The sequence below is a fragment of the Colletotrichum orchidophilum genome (assembly GCF_001831195.1).
Source record: "Colletotrichum orchidophilum strain IMI 309357 chromosome Unknown Scaffold_35.1, whole genome shotgun sequence".
Taxonomy (NCBI): domain Eukaryota; kingdom Fungi; phylum Ascomycota; class Sordariomycetes; order Glomerellales; family Glomerellaceae; genus Colletotrichum; species Colletotrichum orchidophilum.
The window spans coordinates 180,014-205,852 of NW_019172991.1; the positions used below are offsets into that span (position 1 = coordinate 180,014).

At 39.9% G+C, this 25,839-nt stretch overlaps 7 protein-coding genes across 7 annotated transcripts; 6 read left to right on the forward strand and 1 right to left on the reverse strand.

Moving 5' to 3' along the window:
- Window positions 1-440: 440 nt before the first annotated feature.
- On the forward strand, window positions 441-2,301 carry CORC01_05141 (ALG8 glycosyltransferase family ALG6; the record flags this gene model as incomplete). Its single annotated transcript, XM_022616786.1, has 2 exons — window positions 441-696; window positions 761-2,301. The coding sequence occupies 2 exons, from the start codon at window positions 441-443 to the stop codon at window positions 2,299-2,301; spliced, it is 1,797 nt and encodes a 598-aa protein (XP_022476710.1).
- Window positions 2,302-2,610: 309 nt separating this feature from the next.
- Window positions 2,611-5,551, reverse strand: CORC01_05142 (WD domain-containing protein; the record flags this gene model as incomplete). The annotated part of the gene is made up of 2 exons (XM_022616787.1): window positions 2,611-5,476; window positions 5,535-5,551. The coding sequence occupies 2 exons, from the start codon at window positions 5,549-5,551 to the stop codon at window positions 2,611-2,613; spliced, it is 2,883 nt and encodes a 960-aa protein (XP_022476711.1).
- Window positions 5,552-5,764: 213 nt separating this feature from the next.
- Window positions 5,765-7,049, forward strand: CORC01_05143 (Arp2/3 complex; the record flags this gene model as incomplete). The annotated part of the gene is made up of 5 exons (XM_022616788.1): window positions 5,765-5,940; window positions 5,998-6,239; window positions 6,290-6,712; window positions 6,767-6,916; window positions 6,967-7,049. Coding segments are annotated over 5 exons (1,074 nt in total), but the record flags the coding sequence as incomplete, so codon positions are not given.
- Window positions 7,050-14,495: 7,446 nt separating this feature from the next.
- On the forward strand, window positions 14,496-14,654 carry CORC01_05144 (uncharacterized protein; the record flags this gene model as incomplete). The annotated part of the gene is made up of 1 exon (XM_022616789.1): window positions 14,496-14,654. A coding segment is annotated over one exon (159 nt), but the record flags the coding sequence as incomplete, so codon positions are not given.
- A 1,449-nt stretch (window positions 14,655-16,103) lies between these two features.
- Window positions 16,104-16,253, forward strand: CORC01_05145 (uncharacterized protein; the record flags this gene model as incomplete). The annotated part of the gene is made up of 1 exon (XM_022616790.1): window positions 16,104-16,253. A coding segment is annotated over one exon (150 nt), but the record flags the coding sequence as incomplete, so codon positions are not given.
- Window positions 16,254-16,706: 453 nt separating this feature from the next.
- Window positions 16,707-16,961, forward strand: CORC01_05146 (uncharacterized protein; the record flags this gene model as incomplete). Its single annotated transcript, XM_022616791.1, has 1 exon — window positions 16,707-16,961. A coding segment is annotated over one exon (255 nt), but the record flags the coding sequence as incomplete, so codon positions are not given.
- A 4,495-nt stretch (window positions 16,962-21,456) lies between these two features.
- On the forward strand, window positions 21,457-25,212 carry CORC01_05147 (cellular morphogenesis protein; the record flags this gene model as incomplete). The annotated part of the gene is made up of 2 exons (XM_022616792.1): window positions 21,457-24,922; window positions 24,980-25,212. The coding sequence occupies 2 exons, from the start codon at window positions 21,457-21,459 to the stop codon at window positions 25,210-25,212; spliced, it is 3,699 nt and encodes a 1,232-aa protein (XP_022476716.1).
- Window positions 25,213-25,839: the final 627 nt, after the last annotated feature.

The following is a 25,839-nucleotide window of genomic DNA, read 5'->3' on the forward strand; positions in this document are numbered from 1 at the left end:
CTAGAAGACACAGAATAAGTTTGGAGGGAAGACGTTGAATTGGTTGCTTATTTGATGGAATGATTATGTTAAAGTAAGGTAGGGGCAGCTACCATGCCGCCTTGTTCATCAAATTAAATCCAAGCTGCCACTGCTTCTGTGTAGAATTCACAGAATGCTTGAGACAAGGGAACGGCTAGCGGCAGGTACCTGGCGATCCGAACCAGCCTTTAGTGGCCGGGATGTGGGGACCTTACAGGTTGATGCACCCACCAGCTGTCGGGTATGTTAACGCGACGTGGACCCTTGAACTTCAGCAGCAACGAATCTCCCACTGTCTCTCAGACTTTGACAAAGCCAATTCGCCTTTTTTTTTTTTTTTTTTTTGGCAATTATCCACCTCCCTCTGGCACCTCATGCCGCACATTGCGAACCGATTGGATACCGACTGAGCTGCGAACATGATCAGTCCATCTCCCCACAAACCCCGGCGCAGGGGCGGCAAGAAGACGAACGGTGGAAATGGTGTCGGCAGCAGTACAGCCACCGTGGAAAGCCACCTCACTAGGAAGGAGGCTCTAGTCAAGGCCCCGATCTTCCCTCTGGCTTCATTTCTGTGGCCTGCTCGAGGCTCCGTGTCCCAGTGGGAGGTCCTTCCCCTGATCCTCATGGTAGTTGGCCTGTTCAGATGGGCAGCTAGCCTTTGGGGATACTCTGGTAAATGCGCTCTTGGACACCGTTGGAAAGTGACGGCTCATGCTGACCATCCCACTCGTCTCAGGTTTCCAGAGACCACCCATGTTTGGAGACTACGAGGCGCAAAGACACTGGATGGAGATTACGACGCAGATTCCCGTCTCACAGTGGTACTTCCACGACCTGCAGTGGTGGGGTCTCGACTACCCGCCCCTGACGGCCTACCATAGCTGGCTCTGCGGCGAGGTTGGGTCTCTCATCAATCCGACTTGGTTCGAGCTGTATACCTCGCGAGGATCTGACGACCCGAATCTGAAGATATTCATGCGCGCCACGGTCATTGTCTCCGAGTACCTTGTCTATATCCCTGCCGCCGTCGTATTCGTCCGACGCTTCTCCAGACATAGCAATGTGCCGACATGGACCGCTTGGATGGCGCTCGTCGCAATTTTGATGCAGCCCGCTACGATGCTCATCGACCACGTCCACTTCCAGTATAACACTGTCATGCTCGGTCTCGTCCTGGCGAGCATGTCGAGTATCCTGGCTGGTCGCTATCTCTGGTCGGCTGTCTTCTTCGTTGCCGCTCTTGGTTTTAAACAGATGGCCCTCTATTACGCCCTCTCCGTCTTCTCGTTTCTCCTGGGCAGCTGCGTTTTTCCTTTGAAGCCAGGCCGTTTCGTCGGCATTGCGCTGGCAACTGTCGCGGCTTTCGCACTCCTGCTTCTGCCCCTCGTGTTGGGCACCCTCTACGACGCCCATCGAGGCATTGACGCGCGGCCAGACTATGAGGGGCCTCCGCCTGCCCTACCTCTATTCCCCTGGCTGACCGATGTCCTTGACACCGATGCCATCTACTATCCCGTTGTCGAGCAACTGGTACAGATGGTCCATCGCATCTTCCCCTTTGCCCGCGGTCTCTTTGAAGACAAAGTCGCCAACTTCTGGTGCGCTGCCAACGTCGTCGTCAAGCTTCGCAACTACCCTCCCGAGCTTCTTCAGCGAGGCGCACTTGTGGCTACACTGGCCTCTATCATTCCGCCCAACCTCATTCTCTTTTTCCGTCCGCGCAAGTCACTTCTGCCCTTGGCCTTCGCAACCACGGCATGGGGCTTCTTTCTCTTCAGCTACCAAGTTCACGAGAAGAGTGCCCTGCTTCCTCTCATGCCCATGACCTTGCTGCTTGCCGGCAAGCACGGACTGTCACGAGATGTTCGGGCCTGGGTCGGATTTGCCAATGCCTTGGGCGCGTGGACGATGTTTCCCCTCCTTAAGCGGGTGGATCTCAGCGTCCCGTACGCCATCCTGACCCTGCTTTGGGCATACCTCCTTGGTCTTCCGCCAACATCCCTGAGTGCCTACTTCCATGAGGATCATGGCAGGCTGCGCCAGTGGGCGACATTTTTTCTCCACGGGGGTTTCTACTTCGCCATGATTGCGTGGCATGTGGTAGAGAGAGTCATAGTGCCGCCTATTGATAAGCCCGATCTCTGGGTCGTCGCAAACGTGGGTGTCGGTGCGGTAGGATTCGGCATTTGTTACCTTTGGTGTCTGTTGCAGTTGATTGTGCAGAGTGACATTCTGCCGACAGGAGGAAGCGCGAAGAACAAGGCAAAGAGCCAGTAGATAAAAGGGTCGACTAGCAATAGTCCTGTACATGACAGACGGGTGACTCTCTTAGAAGGAGAGCCCATGTAACAACAACGTGGATCGAAAAACGAGCATCGGAAAAGCAAAGGTTTGTTTTGATAAATTGGGTGAATAGTACGTAATATACTTTTAAAGGCCGAAACGATGCTATTCTACCACCTGGCGATGCACCTCGATATCTAAGGAAGAACGGAAGGAAAACAGGGAATCTCATGATTACCGACATCGCCTAGTCCTGACTGACTTGTATCTTTCCGGGACAAAGTTTGATATGTCCGGGGAAAATCACGAAACCTGCACAAACGCCCTCTTCTTGACAGCCCGGCTTTCATCGCAATCATCCCAATTCTCGTCGACGTAGTCCTTGACACTCTTCTCCTGGATCTGCATGCCGACAACCTTGAGCGCGGCGATGTTGAAGCCCATCTCGTCTTTTTGGCGTTTCAGCGCGGCGCGCAGGTTGGCGCGGATGCCGTCTAGCATGCCGCGCATGGTGCGGCTGGCGACGATCTGGCGATGGTGCGTCTTAAGCATGAAGAAGAGGATGCGGCAGGTCAACGGGATGTTCATGGAGCGCTGGGCAAAGACGTTGAGGAAGGTAAAGAGCATAGGCACGGTCGAGAAGGGTAGCACGAGGAGCGCGTCGTGCAGCGCCGAGGCCTTGATGCGGCCCAGCACACTCATGACGTAGGCCTCGGCCGTCACGTTGCCGAGGGCGACGAAGATGGGGTTTCGCTGGGGTGGCGGCGCGTGCGGGTTCGTCTTCTTGGCGTCCTCCCATTCCTTGAGGAGGTTGAGGTCAGCGATGGCGATCTCGAGGGCCTCGGCGATGCGCTCGCCCGCCATGAGGGTCTCGACGGTCTGCTTGGAGGCGGCGCCGACCTCGCCCTCTTGGTCCTCGGCGTCTGGGTCACGCTCGAGCGAGGTGGTGAGGGTCTTTTCGTAGAGCTCTTCAATCTCCTTTTCGCGCTCCTCCTCGAGGAAGATCTGCTCGTCCGTCTCGTCCCAGACGCGGATGGACTTGTCGTGGCCGGCAGTGACGAGGAAGTTGCCTGTGTGGCCGACGGCCATGGCCCAGACCTCGCCATGGTGGCCGTCGAGGCGCTGGATCTGCTCAAACTTGTCGCCGTCCCAGTACTTGATGACGTGGTCCTTGGAGCTGCTGAAGAAGTGGTGGCCGTTGCCATCCGAGTTGTGGGGGACGAAGGCGACCTGCAGGATGGAGTCCTGGTGTCCGAAGAGGGCCTTGTGGCAGTCGCCAAAGTCGAGGCCCCATATCCTGATGTTTTTGTCGGCGGAGCTGGTGACGATGAGCTTGCTGTCGTACGAAATGTCCATGCTCAGCACCGGGAGCTTGTGGCCGTAGAGGTTGAGGTAGAGCTTCAGGCTGTCGGTGAAGAAGACTTTGACAGTGTTATCGAGGAGGGAAACGGCGATGTACTTGGCATCGGGAGAGTATCTCACACAAAGGATGTCGTCGGACACCTTGAGTGTTTTCGATTGGACGAGCTTCAGCTTTGGTGTTGTGCGTGTGGTGCCTAGAACCGGCTCTTGGACGATCTTGAAGTCCCAGAACTTGGCTGACTTGTCGGCACTGCCCGATGCCACCGATCTGCCGTCAGGGTGCACTTGTAACGACCAGATGGCACCCTCGTGCGCGGAGACGCTGTCCAGGAGACTCGCGGACGCGACATCGAAGAGCTCGAGCTCTCCCGTCTTGGTTCCAACGACGACCACCTTGTCTCCAGGCAGGAACGCACAGCAAAGAGCGTACCCGCACTCGAAGGTGCGGATGCAGGCCTGAGTTTTGATGTTCCAGATCTTCAGACTTCCGTTGGCAGCCGTTGCCAACATCTTATCATCGGAGCTGAGCGAGACGGCGCGAATGTCTGTCCTATGTCCGGGGAGTTCCACGGCCAGCGACCGCGTGTAGTCGGGCACATCCTCCTTCTTCGTCTTGGAACCTTCTTTTGTGGGTATGTTGTAGTACTCGAGCTGGTTGTTTGTCGTCCCGACCAGCAAGTGTATTTCCTTGCTCCCGCCGTTGACCCCCCAGTCGACCGACCGCACCTTGCCGCCCGTCCGGACAATCACGTACTGAACGAAAAAGTCGCTGGCCTCCGCGGTGGAGATATCTTCAGCCTGATCTTCGCCCTCGACCGCAGCGTCAGCCTCTCCTTTCCCTTCTTTGCCGGCCTTTTCACGTCTTCTTCTCCTCTTTCGGGCCAGAGACTTCTTGACCTCTGCTTCCGACCGTATGCGCCACACCTCCACAGCCTTTTCTGTGCCGTGGACTGCGAAGTAGTCTCGGCGGGGGTGGAAGACCACCTCGATAGCCTTGTCCTTATTTTGGCGGAACAGCGTCCCTCTGTCGTGCAAGAATTTCGTATTCTGCGGAGCGTCGACCCGACCCTTCAAAGCGGCGAGTCCTGCCGTGTCCAGGAACCACACCTTCAGCTCGCCGTCGTTTCCGGCCGTGATACATCCGCTGTAGTCAGGGGAAAGTCCCAATGCCCAGCATTCGCCGTTTGTCTGTGCAATGTGTGTCTCGATGCAATGCCTCGAGGACAAGTCCCAGAGCTTGATCAGGGAGTCCTTGCCGGTTGTGAGAAGGTAGCCTTCGGCCGACGGATCGCTGTCCAGCATTGCCGTGTTCTCCTCATACTCGACCTGTCCCTCGGGCTCAACGAATTGCAGTCCCGTGATCTGGTCCTTGTGTCCTCTTAGTTTGAACTGGCCGACCTCTGCCACGAGATCCCAGATGACGACATCGGTGTCCCGGGATCCGCTGGCCAATCGCACGCCTGACTTGTCGAAAGCTAGCGTCGTAATGGCCGACTTGTGTCCGTTGAAGTTGACAATTACCGTGGCGATCTTGCTATCCCATAACCGAATGCTTCCATCTTCATATCCGACCGCGAACACGTCTGTGTCGACTTTGCTCTGGACGATCGCAGTGACGGGAACCGTGTTTCGCTCGTCTCGCCACCTGCTGAGAAGCTCGCCCTTCTTTATATCCCAGCACAAGACATCCTCGTTCGCGGCTACGATTGCCTGGCCGGCGCCACTGCCGGCTCTGCCTTGGGGGGCCCAGGTGAGATTTGATGTGTTGGATGCGACAATGCCGAAAGACTTGCTGTGCTCGTATTTTCTGCGGGAAAACAAGTGTTAGACACGTTATAAAAGCCGTAAAATTTCGAAAAGCTTACAAGTATGATTTGACCATTTTTGCGGATTTCCTGGCACCCAAAGCCCTTTGTCAATGGCTCCGTGCAATGCGACAGGTTTAACAATCTCCAAAATCTAGAACCTCCCACCTTAGTACCTAGGTTCTTTCAAAAAGTTTCCCTCACCTTATCGATAAGATCAAGATATAAGTGGAGAGGGCCGGAAGTGCCGAAGTATATCCGCAATCCGCGGTCCCGCATGAGCACCACAGCCACAGAGCTCCCACGGCGACCTCCACGTCAAGCCCCACCACGAGGCATCATCAGCATCTAACGACTCAACAACATCACAGGAGACGTACGAACAATTGGTCGCAGACAACAAGATGCTTCTCCTCGACTATCAGAACGTACTCATTCAATCGGTTCTGACCGAGAGATTCTCTGGGTGCGTCGAGAATATCATTGTAGCTGATGCCGGCTAGCTTGCTAACTTCCGAGGCAGTGCCCCTCCTGCTCATATCGACCAGACCGTCTCCGATTTCGACGGCGTCATCTACCACATCTCGACACCCGAGACGAAGACCAAGATTCAGCTTTCAATTCAAATAAGGTGCTACAAGGACTTGGTGAAGTACGGCGCAGAGCAGGTGCTGCAGAGGGAATATGGCCAGTATGTGGTGCCGCCGGAGCCTGGGTACGACTTCTCGGTATTGATCGATCTCGAGAACCTTCCGGAGGAGAAGGGTCAGTTTAACTGCGACACTGAGAGATGCTTGGGCTGACGAATAATGCAGAGGAGAAGGATGCGCTGATCATGAAGATGGCGCTGTTGAAGCGTAACGCTATGGCTGCACCTTTCGAGGCCGCCTACGAAGAGCACTACAAGCTGAAGGAGGAGGCATCCAAGTATACGTCTGAAGAAGCCCCGCAGGGTGTTCGCGAGGGCGGCGAGGTTATGGCTATCCACTACCGCGAGGAGGAGGCTATTTATGTCAAGGCCAGCCACGACCGTGTCACGGTTATCTTCAGCACGATTTTCCGCGAAGAGACCGACCGTGTCTTTGGCAAGATCTTTATCCAGGAATTCGTCGATGCACGTCGGCGAGCCATCCAGAATGCTCCCCAGGTGCTCTTCAGGAATGACCCCCCGTTGGAGCTCCAGGGAGTCCCTGGTGTCAGAGATACTGGAACCGGCGAGATCGGATACGTTACCTTTGGTAAGTTTCTCTGCTCACATGGTCTTGTCATTTGCCGTTAACTTTTTTTGGTAGTCCTTTTCCCTCGCCACCTCACACCACAGAGAATGCCCGACTGCATCTCCCACATCCAAACTTTCCGCGACTACTTCCATTATCACATCAAGGCATCGAAGGCGTACATTCACTCGCGAATGCGCAAGAGAACTGCTGACTTCCTCCAAGGTATGACGAGGTTCGACTTTGGGGTGGCTCTTTTGACTAACACCACGCAGTTCTTCGCCGCGCTCGACCCGACAGCGAAGAGAAGGAACGGAAGACGGCAAGCGGTCGCACTTTCAAGGTTCAGGGAGCGTAAGTTGGTAAATATGGTTACTTGCCGCGTCCCCTGGCATTCGCAGCACTTCAAATCGGCGAAAGGCACTTGTTGGAAAGTGAACCTTGATGATGTGTCCAGGGCGGAGATGTATTGAAGCCGTACAAGCAATGCGATAAGTTGAGTTCCCGCTTACGGTTGGCAGCGATGGCCAGCCGAGAGGTTTCCTGTTGGTAGATGAAGATAAAAAGACATTCATGACCAGAAGCTGTGCAGACAACGCTCTCCTGATGAAATCCGGAAGCAGCTTGGCAGTACTGAATTCGGGGGGCTTCCTAAGCCGTGCAACCAATCAGAGATCAAGATGCGTAGACGACTCTTTTAGAGGTAAGTAAGGTTGACGAGGCGGAGATGGAGAAACCCATAGCAGAGGATGCGCGAACTGCAGATAGACGGGTTGGTGACGGGGTGGTGATTGCGTTTGACGGCGGTGCATCAATGGAGCATTAATGGCAGTAGCTTGATGTGCCGGATCGACGTCTCCACCCAACGCTAACACCGGCGCCGATGGGAGGGTTCCTAGCCTCTAGATACAAACATAGGTAGAGGTAGGTACATGTAGGTATTCGTAGAGACCAGGCTGATCCGTGTATGTTGCACATGATGCATTGTTGGCGCTAAACCAGGATTGTTCATGTCAACGATCATGAGTCGGACGGAATCCGTGCTGGCCCAATGCGAATACGCATGGAGTTCGTCAAGGCTCCTGCTGACCGTCCAATGTACGAGTACTGCCAGGGCAAAGAGATCGAAGTGTTGAACTGCCCTGCTCTGTATACGTACAGAGAACCTGATGTATGGATAAAAAAAAAAAGGGCACGTACCATGGCCACTGGCACCACTGTGTGAGAGGTAATGGGTTAGCATTTTGAACAAGTGTCTATCGCTCGTAGAAATATTTCTTCTCGAAGTCGCATAAAGCTGTTTGTTGTCGTAGGGATGGAATTGGGTTGTTTCGTTTGTGTGGCGAGGTAGTTGGATTGTGTAATTCTTCGCATAGTGGGCATTGCACACATGATCTGTGAAATAAAGTGGTTTGGAACATGGAGGACGGACCCGATGAGTGGGGTGGTGGGCAGACGCGCAGGACGGCACCTTACCTTAGGATGAGAAGCATTCTTATCCGATTCTCTTTGGCCGCGATTCGCGTTCGTTGGGATCCTCCACTTTAAGCACTGCGCACTACGTTCCTGCTTGCCCTCGTCAGAATCCGTCGGCAATTGCCTACCAAGAAAAAGCGTGGATATCCATCAGATGTCTTTCCAGATCGTCTTCGACCTTGGGTCGTGTCCGTGAACGAAGAAGCTGAGCAAATCAATGCATCGTGAACAATGCGTGCATGGACTACGCAGCAGCGTGGCTTTCAACTTGACGAGAGCGCACGTTGTAGCCCGTATCCCCCACCGAGGATGGCTGTGAGACCAAGTGGGTTTGAAGATGGGGCGCCGGCAGCCCCTCGTCACGGACGACACGGCAAAATGCAGCGCAAGGGAGGGATTCACCCATGCCGCGACGCCGGATTCCCCTTCGTCGTAATAGAGGCGGCAGCAGTTCATTCCCTCCCACAGACCCGGTCGACAATTTATTCAAATGAGACGGGTGTTTGTGTCCTTGGCTTCCCCAGTTACCAAAAACAGGAAACAGCCCCTTAAAACTCTCACAAGGTATCCCATGCATCCGACAACGGCGAAGTGCGAAGCTGACAATGCCCTGGGTCTGTCATCGCATCCGCAGCCTTAGCTGTGCGCGGGAAATGCAAGGAACAGCCGGCGCGGAAGATGGTTAAGACGGATGTACGGACGTGCCGTTTAAAAGTTTTGGCTGAAAGGTATAAAACCCCCCCTGCCCACGCAGGGGTGTTGATAGGGGTATTAATAAAGGCTAATCTCGCCGCCGTTCTAATTAATATCGCTACTATTATAAATAGTATTAATTAAACTATTAAAAATAAAAATAGTATTAATTTTAGTTTATTAACAGTATTTATTAATATTACGGCTTTTTTTTATAATTATTCTTATTTTTAAAACAATAATTTATTAAATATAAATTAAAACGTGTTTTATTTAATATTGGATTTAATTTTATAATAGTTTTTTTTAATAATTAAGTTATATTTTGGCTATATTTGACACAGTCTCTCTGGCAGAGGGCACCTCCGACAGAGGGGGTAAGACTGCAGGCTAGCCGGGTAAGTACACGGGCTAGGCGTGTTAGTCGTAAAGAGTGATGCGATTAAAGAGTCATACGGAAGAGCAATACAGAAGAGCAAGGCGAACAGCAAGATAGGTATTGTGATGAATGTATTCTTATTGTTGTCCTTCCTAAGTGGAGGGACACGGCGAGCCCGTTTATATACACGGGGTCGCTTCAACACGTGACTAAACTACTGGGTGACTATAGGGAAATGTCACAATATTTATCCTATTTTTTAGTACTTTCTTCTTAATTAGTTTTTTTTTATATAAGGTTAATAGGGCTTAATTAGGTTTAAATTTAAAGAATTGTTATATTAAAATAGTTTTTAAATAATACGTAGGTTATATATATAATAAATAAATTAATAATTGTAAGCTGGCGTTTTATTTTTTTTTAAATTAACGTATTAAAGTTTAAAAATTTTATAAATAAGAATAGTTTTAAAAAAAAATTTCATAATGATATTAATATTAACTCATATCTTTTTTTTTATATAATAGTTTTTTATTATTTTTATATTATATTTAAATTAATTTATAATTAAATTAGTTTTAAAAAGTTAATTATTTTATTTATATATTTAACTTTTATTTTTAATATTTAATTAGTCTTAATTAATAATTAAAATTAGTAATTTTAAATTTAGCTTTTTTTTTATAACAATCTTAAGCCATTAAATATAAATAAAGCCTTTTTTACTATATAAAAAAGAATTTTAAAATATAAATTTAAAAAAGCTTTTTTATTATTTTCGTATATATAAATAAATATATATTTTATTAAATCGTTGCTAAAGTCGATAGTTTTTTTTATAATAGTTTAATATTATTAAAGTTATATTTAATTATATATTTTTTTTAATTATCGAAGGTTTAATAAGCGTAATTTTAATATTATTTAAATTTTTTTTTTTTATTAAATTGAGCTTTTTAATAAGTTTAGTTTTATAAAAGTTAACGTAGCGAAATATATATTAAATAGTAATAATAAAAACGCCGATATTTTTATTTTTTAATAAACTCTTTAATAATATTAATATAGTTTTTTTTTATAGCCGTAGTAGTTATATATTACGACCCAACACGCATTGCCAGACTAGGGCCCTGCCCTACAGGACCTACGGCGGCTATTATACTATATATATAATAATAAGAACTTAGACGGCCTCCCTTAGGACGGAAGAACTATAGATAAGTTATATAACCACGATTATATAATAAAATAAAAAACGGACGCTTATAAATAAATAAAATAAGCGATTATAAAAATATAAAACAAACGACCGTTTAATAAACGATCGAATAATAATAAATAAGATATTATAAAAAATATATTTATGATTAAGATTTATATATAAAATAGCTTAAGTTAAATTTAAAAATAAACTTTTATAACTTTTTTAATAATTAATTTTTATATTAAATCTAACGATTATTTTTAATTATTTTTATTAAAAACTTATTTAATAAAATTACAATTAATTATTAAAATTTTATTTATTTTACAACTTATAAATAATAGTTTTATTAAAATTATTTTTATAATGATTATTATTTATAAATATTATAGCCCCGATTTTTATTAATATAAACCTTATTATGATTAATTAATCGTAATATTTTAATTATTTTTATTTAATAAGTCGATTTTATAAAAACTTATTAAATAATATAAATAACATTTATTAAATCCTTTTTTAATAAGGGTAAAAAGCCTTAGGCTTTAAATACCGAGCTAGCCTAAGCTAAAAAAAACGTAAAAATACTTAACATTAAGTATAACTTTAATAGGAACGCGGTCCTTAATAAAATAATATACGCCCGAATACGTTACGTTATTAATTAAAGTATTTAATATAATAAAAAACTAACGGACTTTTTTAATATTATTATTACCTAATTAATAAAAGTTTAAATTAAGAACAACTATAATATTATAAAAATATAAAAAATATTTAATATTATATTTAAAAGACTTAAAAATAAACATTAAAAAGTTTTAAACTTTATTAACTAAGTAAATACGTTTTAAAATACCGTTAATATCGTTATTACTCTTTTTAATAAAAGATAATAAAAGTTTAAACTTAACGTACTTATTATTTTTAATAAGACCCCTAGAATTTTAAAAAAATTTTTAATTTAAATTAAAAACTTTTAAAACTTTTATTAAAAAAATTTTAATAACGAAATCGAGAAGGTTATATACGCCGCTAGCTTTTTTAAAAGATGAGCTTTTAAATAGTTCGAACTTTTTTAAGAAAAGTATTTTAAAAAGGAAACTTTTAATAAATATTCTATCGAAATATAAAATATTTATTATAATTTTAATAAGTTCGAAAAAGTTTTTAAATCGCTTTTTTAAAATCTAAATAAAAAACGATAAATTAAGCGCAATATATTATAATTTTAATAAATTAAATTAATAAAAGACTATTTAGCCGAGTTTAAACGCTTTAATACTTAACTTAATTTTATTAACGATATTAAGATTTTTATATTTTATTAAAAATTAAAAAATAAGGTTAAGGACGAACTTATTAAAATTAATAAACTAAACAATTTTTTTTAATATACTAAACTCATAATTAAAATCGATAACCGCTTTTACAAAAAAAAAAAAAAAAAAAATAAAAAAAAAAAAATAAATAAAAAAAAAAAAAATAAAAAAAAAAAAAAAAAAAAAAAAAAAAAAAAAAAAACAAAAAAAAAAAAAAAAAAAAAAAAAAAAAAAGAATAATAATAAAAACCTAACTTAGGACGTAAATATTAATAGCAACCTTAATATAACTTTAATTAAAAACACCGTTATAACGAGAATAATAACTCTTAATAAACTACCGCTTATAAATAATATAACGAACTTATAGATTTTAATATAACGAAACGAGACTAATCTTATTAGAAAAAAGAATTTAAATATTATAATTACGATAAGCTAGGATATATAACTAAAGATTATAAATAGCCTAAATAAATTTAATAACGACCTATCCCTAAGAAATAAATTAATATTACTTTTAAAAAAATACCTTATAAATCACTTTTTTAAACTATATATTACGATAATAACTACCTTATTTACTAAAATAATAAAAAATAATTAAGATAATACCCTAAGAAACCTTTTAATAAGACCCTTATTATAATAAATAAATAAGAAATAGTTTAATATTTAAAAACTATCGAAGATTATAATAAAGAGTATATTTAAATATTATTAATAATATACGAAGTAATTAAAATATAACCTATTAGCTTTTTTAACCGAGCGTAAACCCTTACGATAATAGGAAATAAATTAAAAAAAAAATAATAGTTAAAAATAAAGACGACTTATTTTAACTAAAAAACGAAATCCTAGCCCGTAAAATACGGATTCTAAATAAATCTATTTATATAATACGACGAATATTTAATAAAATAATTTAATATTACGAACATCGCCTTTTAATAATAAAAGATTATAATAAAGATTATATCCGTATATTAATTAATTATTATAAAGTTAGCCGATTATTAAAAAAAAAGCGACTAAATATAAAAATAATACTTACCCTATTTTAATAACGATTTTAAAAGTAACTAAAGGTTAAAATAAAGGAAAACCTCCTCTAATTAAAATACAAAATCAATAAAAAAATAGATATTATATACTTAATATACGGACTTTAAATATTAAAAAAATGTTATTATTAATATATTAAAAAACTAAACGAGGCTTATTATATAGTAGACGTTTATATTCTTTAATATCCAATTATAAAAATAGTCCTTATTATTTTAAAATAATAAATATATAAATAATTTAAAATAATAATAAAAGACGATATACTCCGTTTAAAATAAAACTTTTTTATATTTAAAGAAAATACTAAGTTAGATAATTTAAATAAAGAAATTATCGACGATATATTTATAAAATTTAATACCAAAGGACTAGATTACGACCCCTTTTTAAATAATATTAATATATTAAATTACGAATAGCTAATAAGTTAATAATCGTTTTATAATTTAAACGAACCTCGCGACGTCGCTTAACGACGTACTTAATTAAAAATCAATTATAAGATATTACCCGATATTAACGATTTTATTATTAAAAAAGAAGCCGATTTAAATAAATAGTTAAAATAATAAAAATCTATAAGCTTTTAAAGAGAACTAGATTAGCTTATTAAAGATTTAAAAAACTACTTATATAACCGATATATTTTAAATATATAATCTAATATTAAAATATTTAAAAATTATAAATTATTTTTTAAAAAGAGAGAACCTATTAATAAAGAAATAAACGATATTTACGATATTATTAACGTATTATACTTATTTATTAAAAGATAAAAGCGTCCCGATTTAATAATTAATTATAAACGGCTTATAAAAAAAAGATAAGTATTAACTTTTGAGATATTAAAAAACTAAATACGCTAATTATAAAAGAATAATAAAAAGTAACTAAAATAAATAAATTTTTATATTTTATAATACTCCTTAATAAAAAATATTTATAATTTAAATTTTAAATAAACGGATATAATATAAACGTTATTATTAATAACGGCGTTTAAGGAATTTTTATTTTATTAAAAATAATAAATAAATATAAACTATTATAAATATAGAAAACGAATTTATATACTTTATAAATAATAAAAAGAGAATAAGTTAATTATAACAACGGATATATTAATTAAAAGACTATATACTTTACAATATATATTAATAATTAATTAAAATAATTAAAATATAATATTATAAAAATCAGAGATACCGATGTTATTTTAGGAATTTCGTAGTTACGAAAGTATAATCTATAGATAAATTAAAGAACCGGCTAACTTTATTAAATAAACTTAGTTCTTAAACGACTTAATAAAAAAGGTTTAAATAAGTCTTACGTAATACCTAATGAATAAAAATAAACTAAATATATCGCTTTTATTAAAATGATAAAACTTATTAGGATGTTTATACTTAGTATGAACAATTAAAAATCGGACCTATTTTAAATTATATTTAAAAAGTACCGGATTTATATAAAACTATTTGTTTTAAAAGAAAAAATAAGATTATTAAAATATAGTAGTTAGGATATAAAGATTAAATTAAAAAAAAAATATAACCTAAGTTCTATTTATTATATTTTATAAATTAATTTAAACATAACGAACTTAATAAGTATATTAACGATAGATTTAAGAAAGGTTATATTAAATTATTATCTTCTTTAATAAAAATACTAATCTTCTTCGTACTTAAAAAAAGTAAAAAAAAGCTTAGATTTATAATCGATTATAAAAAACTTAACGAAATTATTAAAAAAAATTATTATTTATTACCCCTTATCGCAGAACTTAAGGAAATATTATATAAAGCTTAATAGTTTATTATAATAAACTTTAAAAGAGTATTTAATTAGATTAAAATTAAAAAAAAAGACGAATAGAAGATAGTATTTTGAACCCGTAAAGGATTTTATAAGTACTTAATTATACTTTTTAAATTTATTAATATACTTATTATATTTTAAATAATAGTTAATTACGTATTTAAGGAGTACGTCAATATCTTCATAGTCGTTTATTTTAATAATATCCTTATCTTCTTTTTTAACTTTAAAATATATAAAAAATACGTCTATATAATATTTTAAAAACTTTAAAACGTAAAGCTTTTTACTAAGCCCGATAAATATAAATTTTATATATAAAAAGTAGATTTTTTTAGTTATACGATTATATTAAAATAAATTTATATATAAATATTTAAAGTAATAATAGTTAAAAACTAGCTTATACTTATTAGCGTTAAAAACGTATAGTTATTTTTAAAATTCGTTAACTTTTATTAACGATTTTTTAAAAACTACGCTAATATTATTAAACTTTTTAATAACTTAATAAAAAAAAACGTAACCTTTATCTAAAATAAAAAATATAAAAAAGCTTTTAATAAAGTTAAGGACTTAATCACTTTGGAATTAATAATTATAATTCCGGACTTAGAGAAATCGTTCGAAGTCGAGATTAATACCTCGGACTTCGTTATAAAAGCTATTTTAAAATAACGAGATTAATAAGGAATACTTTATTTTTATATATTTTATTTTAAAACGTTTTATAAAATAAAATTAAATTAGTAAATTTATGATAAAAAATTAATAGTTATAATTAAAGCTTTTGAAAAATAAAAACCATAGTTTTTAAAAACTAAATACGAAATTACTATTTATATAAATTATAAGAACCTTATGAACTTTATAATAAATAAAAATTTAAATAAACGATAAATTAAATAGAGCGAATTTTTATTAAAATTCAATTTTTAAATTATTTATTAAAAAAGTTCAGAAAACGGTAAAATAAACGTTTTTAATAAACGACTTAATTATAAAGTTATAGTCCTTAAAGAAATATAAATAATCTTTAAATACAACGATAATAATAATCTTATACTTATTATAAAACTCTTTATAATAGTTAGAAAAGTTAATATTAACCCGTTTAAAAAAATAACTCTTAAATTTATTATAAAAATTTATAATACTTAAGTATACGGTTACTAAAGTATTATAAAAATATAAAAACGGATTTATTAATATTATAATAAAACCGCTATAAAAATAAAAATCGTTAAAGCTATTAAAAACTACGATATCTATAAAAAAAACAAAAATAGCCCTTATAAACCTTATAAAAAGCTATAACTATTACTAATACCCTTAGAAACATAGTACTTAATCTTTTAAGACTTTATTATTAAACTATTAAAGTCTAAAAAACTATTAACGAATATATAATACGATAGTATCTTAGTTATCGTCGATTAACTTATTAAATTTACTTATTTTATACTATATAAAGAAATAAATAATACTAAGGAATTAGCATATACCTTCTTTAAAATAATTATTACTAACTATAGTTTACCTAAAGAAATAATTTTTAATAAAAATAAGCTATTTACTATTAAGTTTTAAAAATTTTTAATCTCGTAGCTCGGTATAAACTATAAATTATTAACTTTTTTTTATTTATAAATTAATAAATAAACAGAAAAAATCAATTAAATTTTTAAAATATACCTCTGCTATTATATAAATTATAACTAAAATAATTAAGTAATACTATTATTAATAGCTTAGTTTATATATAATAGCGTAGTTAATAAAAGCATAAAAAAATCCCTTTTTTATTTTAATTATAGATTTTAATTAACTATATATAGAGAAGTATACGAAGGACTATAAATTATAAAAGCCGTAATAAACGTAAATAAATTTAAAAAGATTTAAAAGGAAGCCTTTTTAGACCTTAAGTTTATACAGTAACGTATAAAAAAATACGCCGATAAATTAAAAATTAATAAATTAATTTTAAAAAAAGGAAATAATATATATCTCTTTCGCTATAATATTAAAATAAAACGATTAAGCGATAAATTAAATTATAAAAAACTTAGACCCTTCGAAATTATTAAAAAAGTTTTATTAATTAATTTTAAATTAAAACTTTTAAATATAATACGATACTACCCGGTTTTTTATATTTTATTTTTAAAACTAATATTTAAAAACTTATATATTAAAAATTATATTATTATTAAACTTAATAAATTAAAATATAAAGTCGAACGAGTTATCGATTATCAAATTAAAAAAAAACATAAAAAGTACCTTATTAAATAAAAAAATTACGGATATAAAAATAATATATAAGAACCTATTATAAACTTTTAAAATTTTTAATAGCTTCTTAAGGAGTACTAAAATTAAACTTAAATTTAAAACTTTTAACTATTACGGCGTCTTAATTAATAATATTAAAAATATTATTAACTTACGCCTCTTAAGTTACTAAAGAAATACTCTCGGTATTTTTAAAAAATTCTTTTAATATAATACGACTTTTTTTAAATACTATTTATTTTTAAAAATAAAAACGTTTTAATTTAAATAACGATTTATTTAATTTAGCTTAAGCTTTTTAATAAACTTTAGCTTTTTTTTATAATTTTATAATTTTTTTTTAAAACCGCGACTCTTTTATTTATTTTTTATAATTAAAACGATCGGACTTTATTATTAAACGATTTATTATATTTATTAATCGGGACCCGTAAAAAATAATCCTTAAGAAACTTATAAATATAAATAATATTAATAAAAATATTATATAAAATACTTAAACAATAGTATATTCCGTAAATATCGAAATTAAAAAGAATTAAATAATAAATATTTTAAAAACGATAATTTAAATACGGTATTATTTTTATACTTTTATTAAAAAAACGAATAATATATAATAAATAGTAACGAAATATAATTATTTACGATTTTAATTTTTTAATTCGATTTAATATAGCGTTAATATATTTTAATAAAAATACTTAATAATTCTTTAACTTAGGAATAAATAACTTATTTATAAGCCTAAAAACTAGACTTTTAAAAAAAGGAGTTAATATTATAACTTAATACGTATTATTAAATTAAAGCCCTATTTTATAAGACCTATAGCGGCTATTATATTATATATATAATAATAAAAACTTAAACGGCCTTTTTTAAAATAAAAGAATTATAAATAAGTTATATAACTATAATTATATAATAAAATAAAAAACGGACGCTTATAAATAAATAAAATAAACAATTATAAAAATATAGGACGGACGACCGTTTAATAAATAGTTAAATAATAATAAATAAAATATTATAAAAGATATATTTATAATTAAGACTTATATATAAGATAACCTAAATTAAGCTTGAGGATAAACTTTTATAACTTTTTTAATAATTAATTTTTATATTAAATTTAATAATTATTTTTAACTATTTTTATTAAGAACTTATTTAATAAGATTACAATTAATTACCGAAGCCTTATTTATTTTACAATTTATAAATAATAGTTTTATTAAAATTATTTTTACGACGATTATTATTTATAAATATCGTAGCCCCAATTTTTGTTAATATAAACTTTATTATAATTAGCTAGCCGTAACATTATAATAAATTTTATTAATAATAAATATAATAATTATTTTAATAACTTTTTTAAATCGGCCGGCTTAAAGGGTATTTTTATAATACTTAAAAAAAATTTAAAAAATAAAAGCGGTAAAATTAAAGCTTTTATTTTTAATATATAAAATAATATTATTAATAATTTGAATAAATTAAAAAAAAGCTTTTAAGATTTTTTTAATAAATTTTTCGTTATTAATAAGGTTATAAAAAGTTAAAATTACTATTTTAATAATAAAAAATATATATTTTTTAAATATTATAATAAAAAAAAGTTTTTATAATAATAAATATTTAATAATTTTAATAATTTAATAAGAATAGCGATATAAAATAGAAATTAATAGTTAATTAGGGCTAAGTTAAGGGCCTTATAGTTAAAAAGCAAAATATATTAATTTAGGCCGTAAATAAAAGGTGGCTAGCCCGATTAAGTAAGGCGCGGTTTAAAGTGGGGTAAAATCACTCTTAGCGCTGATTAGCGTCGATTTTCGCCTCTGTACTCTTCAGCCAAAACTTTTGAACGGCAACTCCGTACTGCGTAATAGGATGATTGGGGGTACCCGGCGCTAAATAAGGTATGGTGTTCCGTACGGATACCTGGCTGCAAATGCGAATGCAACTTCTGGCAAGATGCGTGCCCGTCTGGTCTCTCAGTCTCTGCTGTATTGGGCGTAGCGGCAGCCGGGACCTGCTGCAGGAAAGAACGTGCGATGCCAGGCCTGGACCGCGGCACCGCGGGCGGCCGTCAGACTTCAGTCAATCGTGTCCCAGATTAGGAATAGGGTGGGAGACTGGAAAGGAGAGAGGGCCTCCCTCTCAACGTCTTGGGGTCCCGAACCAGCGGATGAATATCTCATTTTCGACAAGGTTGAATAAGCTGTGTTTGGCCTTCTAGTCATGGCTTTTTGATGGAAACGTGGATGCTTTCTCTGTGATCTGTTTGCGAGGGAGGGCGAACCTCTATTCGTACATTCGTCAAGCATATCGCCGTTCTAAATCCAGGTTTTTGCCAGTCCTTTTTGTGGTCTGCCGCCGATACCACCCCCGGCATTCTCGACATCGACCCCTGCCTGTTAAAAGCGCTTGGAGGAGCAAAGAGGTAATGTGAAAGTGGCTCCCCCGTTGTGACCTGTAGGTTGTGACTGAGGCACTTTCTTCCTCGTTGGTTGCTCCTCTTTCTCTGTCTCCTTCGACATTCGCACATCTCGAACCCCATTCGACCCCCGAGATTCCCGTCGCGGAACGTCTCTGACGCTCATTTACCAATCCTTCACTTCATGAGTAGCTTTAAGGTCGAAACCACGGATGCAACATATTAATATCCCACTGTTGGTCTTGCTGAGGAAGACCCTGAACGCGCCTCGGCCGTCGGCGATCAGAACGCTTGTCTAACATTCTTGTCTGACATTCGTCAACCCAAACTGTTATCGGCGCTCTGGTGATTTTTCTCTGGATTCGATCAGGCGCCCTGCCGGGACTTTTCTGCCATCTATTCGGCCTTTAACGCTAGGCCAGATACTCACCACAAACAAGCAGAAACAGGGCAAAAAAAAGAAAGAAAGGCAGCAAGACAACCCAGCCCGTAGCGACCTGCAGGAACCAAACCATACCATAGGACATTGAATCCTCGCCTGGAGCAGTGCAGAGCAAGCGATAGGGGGGCGCCAACAAAATAAAATCGAATTGAGCACTGCCTTAGTGCCGTTGGATCAAGGGGAAAGAAATCGACATTCGAAGCTCTTCCAAAGATCTAAGATTTGGGACAGCGCTGGTCGTCCCTCTCAGTAACATTCATTGGTCGATATCCAACTAGAGCCATTTCTCCTGGAGACTTTTAGTTCCCGTGGCGTCACCGGCTTTCCCCAACGACTGCTTTCTCTTCTCCTGATACCTTACTTCGTATCTAACCGACCTGGCACAGACACTTCGTGTCACGGCAAGAGGCGACACCTCAGCGAGACATTACGGCGGTCCACTACGGTTGACAAACACAAGACAAGCATCAATCCACGTCGACAACGTAGTACATTCATTTCTCGAAGCTTTTGCACGCGACTCTTTCCAATTCCACCTCTTGGAATCCACACCGAACCAGATTCCCACCGGACTCCCACCCTACTCCTGTCTCTCCCTCCCTCTCTCTCTCTCTCTCTCTTTCTCGTCAGCAGCTGCGACTTCCACATCCACACTCACTCAGTGCCTTGACCTCTTTAGGGCACCACCTTACAGTCATTCACTTTGCTCCTTTCTCATTCGACATTCGGTAAAAATTTCTTATTCGCTGAGACGCCAACCAACGACCGACACAAAACGGTTCACTAGGTCTCTCATCAATCTTCTGTTTCATTTCACGTTTGGCGGCCTGCTGTCGTCGAGCTTGCCCCAAGCCAGTCTAAATCGACTGCCAGTCCATCCGAACACAATCAGCAACCGTGGAGCCGTGTCCGCAACTACCTTAGGTACGGATACGTACCTACCGCTCCACCGACCGAAAAAGGTGTCAGTGCTTTTGATAGGAGGTAAGTGCAACCTAAAGTCACCACCAATTTCCCTGGCGCAGGTACAGACAGGTACAGGTGTGCAAGTGGGTCCGCACCTTCCATTCCAGATCCCGTCTCGTCTGGCGGCTCAGCCTCTTTCCTTCCCTCTCTGCGTCTGCCTCTCCACGAACAAACAACAAAACACTGCGCCGACAAAGAGCAGGGGGAAGAATAGGAATCGTCGCTGCCGTCAAATGGCCGCAACTCAGTTCTAACATTTCTTGTCCGACGATAGAACTGGGCGACGAACTAGGCTCTGTTTTTTTTTCTTCTTATTCTTCTCTCATCCGACACCAGACGCTCGTTTTTACCCCGATTATTCGCTAAATCCTCATCTTCCGACTCGACTCGACCCGAGTCGACTCCTTCTCTCCGTTTGATTTCGCAGCACCGATTTTTGACGCGCCTCCGAGCCCGACCGATCAAACGAAGCAGTAGAGAGTATCCTTCTCATGGCCAGCACCCAAGAATAGTTTTCTGCAAATGCGACGCGATACCCAGTCCGATTCTCAAGCATTAAAAATTCTCGATTCAACAGCTTCGATACCAAGCATTCACAGCACCCAGCCGATCACCCTGCTGTCGACTGAACAGCAATAGCGATGCGCTTAGCTCTCGGTAAGCGCCCCTCGGCGCGCCGGAGTCAGTGGGCAAATCTCCTTGCAGTGGCAGCTCTCGCACCCTCCTCAGTGGCAGCAATCCAGTTCACTCCAGTCTCCGATGCAAACCTCGACCTTTCGCAGCTTGGCAGAATAGGCGTGGCGGGCGACTTCAATGGCATCTCCCTCTACCAGTTTGAGGAGCAGAATGAGAAGCCTTACAGCACAAATGGAAGCGAGTCCTTGCTTTCCCAGCTTCCCAATGGCGCCTTTGCGTCGCTCATCTCAACTGATGCCTCAATTCACGACATGTGCACATTCACGCTCAACAATGGAACGATGCAGGGAGTGGTAATTGGTGGTAATTTCACGAGCTTGGATGGCATTCAGTCACAGGGCATTGCCTTGTTCAACCCCAACACCTCCCAGATCACACCTCTGGCTGGTTTGTCAGGTCAGGTTAACGCTCTTCTCTGCGACCAAGCCGCCAACACTGTCTACGTTGGAGGTAACTTCCGAGGCGCCAATTCGACAAACGCAATTGCCTGGTATGGCACTGATGGATGGTCCAACCTTCCTTTCGCTGGTTTCAATGGTCCTGTTTCGTCCATCACCAAGGCCTCCAATGGCCACATTGTCTTTGGCGGCAGCTTCACTGGACTCGGCAACACGAGCACTCCTAGTACCCCGGATGGCCAGGTGATCAACCTCTCAAGCGCTAACATAACCTCAACCTCGAGCACCTCCACATCTGGCTTCAGCGATCCCCGCAACATCATCTGCAAGACGAACGGAGTCGACGGCCCTGGCAACACTTGGCTGCTCCGCGACAACTCTGCTGGTTTCTGGCAGGCGACCTTCGGCTTCGGCTTCCAGCCAACCAAGATGCGGCTCTGGAACACCCACCAGGACGGCCGAGGAACGAAGACGTTCCGTTTCACTGCTCTCCCTCTCGGCGGTATCTTGAATATGACTTATGTGGACCCTACAACTGGCCAGAACGCCACATGCACCAGTGAGTGTCCTCTGAGCAACAACTCGACCATCAAGTTTCAGGACTTCCACTTTGTCAACCTTGTCGGAATGAACTCATTCAGAATCGATATTTCCGACTTCTACGGATCTGGCGGTGGCTTGAATGGCATCCAACTTTTCGAGGACGACATCAACTCTTATGCCATCAACGACTTCAACTCCCCAGCTTGCGCAGACAGTGACACCAAGTCATCTGCCACCACCACCGGGCCGTGGTCGACTTCTCCTTCGTTGCAGAGCAGCTCTCAGTACTTGACTGCCAAACTCTCCGGAACGATCAGCGCGAGCTCTGCCACAGTCACTTTCTTCCCTGACCTGAAGGAGTCTGGCAATTATTCCGTCAACTTGTACACGCCCGGCTGCCTGCAAGACGGCACCTGCCTGACCCGAGCACAGGTGAACGTTACGGGCATCATGTCATCCACCAGTAGCAATAAGTTTACGACGTCTCTCTACCAGACCAACAACTTTGACAAGTACGATCAGATCTACTTCGGATACATTGAGGCTAGCTCAGCAAATGGCTTCCGACCGAGCGTCACCCTCACACCGTTGGCTGGTCAGAGCATTGACGAAATAACCATTGTTGCTCAGCGCGTCGGATTCACCCTCATCAACTCGACGGGAGGTCTGAACGGACTATTCGACTTCGACCCCTCGTCTGCGACTGTCAACACGGATTTCAAGAGCTCCAAGATCAATCAGCTCGGATCCTCATTTTCCTCTGGATCCGCAGTTACTAGCTTGACGACTGCTGGCGACTTGGTCATCGTCGGAGGTAACTTCACGTCATCTACGGCTCGCAATGTCATCGGCATCAATACCGCAAGCGAGGCAACCATGGCTCTCGACGGCGGTCTCAACGGCGAAGTGAAGGCGATGGAATTGAACGGCACCCAGCTTTACGTCGGTGGTGTCTTTTCCAACACTCTTGACAACGCCGTCTCAGGCCTCAACAACGTCGGTGTATACGACACCTCCGCCAACACATGGACTGCATTGGGCGCGGGTGTCAACGGCGAAGTTTCCCACGTTGTCCCAATGTTGGTCAATATCACAAGCGAGAGCGAGGCGGAGTCGGTTGTCACGTTCACCGGCGATTTCAGCGAGATCAACGCGTTCGGCGACAACTCCGCTATTCAGGCGTCTGGCTTCGCCGTCTGGGTGCCCTCCCAGAAGAACTGGTTGCAGAACCTCAACGGACCTGTCCCGGCCTTGAATGGTATCCTGACTACTGGAATTCTCGACCTCCCCGGGGGAGGATCTCTCTACGCAGGATCGATGACTTCGGCAACCATCAGCGCCAATGGTGCCGTCACCCTCGCTAAGAAGTTTGGCCAGCTCCCCGTCAAGATCAAGGCGTCTGCCTCGACATCTAGCACAGTCAGTAAGCGCGACTCAGTTTCCAGCGGCAACATTACGGGCGTGGTCACTGGGGCATTCTACACCAGTAACAACCGCAATATTACTATCCTTGGCGGTCACTTCACAGCTGAGGGCATTAACGGTACCTCTGCCAACAACTTAGTGCTCATTGATGGGTCAAACTCGAACTCGGTCACTGGCCTTGGCTCCCAGATCGAGGACAGTTCAACCTTCATTGCCCTCGCGGTTACTGGCGACCTTCTCTTCGCCGGCGGTAGCGTGCGTGGTCGCGTCAATAACAACGACGTGCGAGGTATCATCTCCCTGAACCTCCAGACCGCTACCTTCAACAACACGCAACCACCCGGCATCAACGGTGGGAATGCGACTGTCACGTCCATCGAGGTCCGCCCCAATTCTGGTGATGTTTATGTTGCCGGCTCTTTCGAATCAGCTGGAGCGCTTGGCTGCCCAGGTGTCTGCTACTATGACACATCCCTGGCGGGATGGAATCGTCCTGGTGTTAACCTAGAAGGCACCGGCCATTGCCTCATCTGGACCAGCAAGTCCCAACTCGTCGCTGGTGGCAACTTCACCTTGAATGGCACCTCTCCCGCCAGGCTTGCCATGTACAACCCTGAGCGCCAAGCATGGTCTGCCTATCCTGGAGAGGACTCTCTGCCTGGTCCTGTCGAGGTTCTCACAGCTGGATCGAGTGACCGCAAACAACTTTGGGTCTCCGGAACCTCGAACAATGGCTCGATTTACCTGATGAAGTACGACGGCTCCAAATGGCAATCTGCTGGGATCACTTTACTTCCCGGTACTATTGTCAATAGCATCCAAGTCTTCTCTCTAACCTCGTCCCACGATAACACCGACATCCTTAACTCCAACCAAGCCTTGATGATCACTGGTTCCCTTAACGTTCCCGGCTTTGGTACAGCGTCAGCTGCCATCTTCAACGGCACGTCTTTCCAACCGTACGCGCTCACCATCAATAGCGGTAACACCGCCGGTTCGATTTCGAGGATCTTCACTGAGAACCAGGACTTCTTCTCCGATAGTGGTAAGTTTCGTAACCCTGATGCATCTCAAGACGTTTAGTTTACTGATACCAAAGTAGATGGCCGCATGGCGCTTGGATTCATTGTTCTTATTGGTCTCGGTATCTCACTCGCCCTCATCTTCCTCATCGTCATCGTTGGTATGGCCCTCGATCGCTTGCGCAAGAAGCGTGAGGGATACTCGCCAGCACCGACATCGATGTATGACCACGGCGGTGGTATGAAGAAGATTCCCCCTCACGAGCTGCTCGAGTCACTAGGCAAGGGCCGTCCTGGCGCTCCGCACGTGTAGCACTTGTGAGGAACGTTTCGATTTTGTCTCATCTGGGGTTTGCTTTCCGGCGTTTGGACAGGCATGGCGTGGGAAAAGGGTACCATCGCGATTCGACATCTTTCACCAACGGAGGCATGGAAACAGCTGTCGAGTCCAAGAGGGACGAAGATGGCATATATTCGACACACCACATCAAACACAACACAGTCCTCGACGGCGGTTTCTCCTAGCTACGACCGATCGATATGGCACGTCGTAGCCGAGTGGAGCGCCCCGATTTCTTTGCATTCGATTCTTCACGACCTCACGACCTTTGTTTAATGTCTACATGTTTAGTTATACCACTTTGCGCGTCAAGCCGCTTTCTCTTCTCGGACGCAATCAGCAATGTTTCTTTTCAGGAACTTGTACACAACAATTGGACACAGCTCCTTTTTGTCATCGAGCTGGTCGCGCGCATACATACCAAAACAACCAAACAACACCAATCACTATCAATCGGTTTTCATTTTTTCAGTTTGTGGTCTCTCAAACGAGACATGATCGGAGTTTCCCAAGGTCGGAAAGGAGGTATCAAGGCTTCCTTTCAACTTGGAGGTACCAGAGAGTGGTGGAGGAAGGGAATTCTCTTTTCAATTTCGGCCA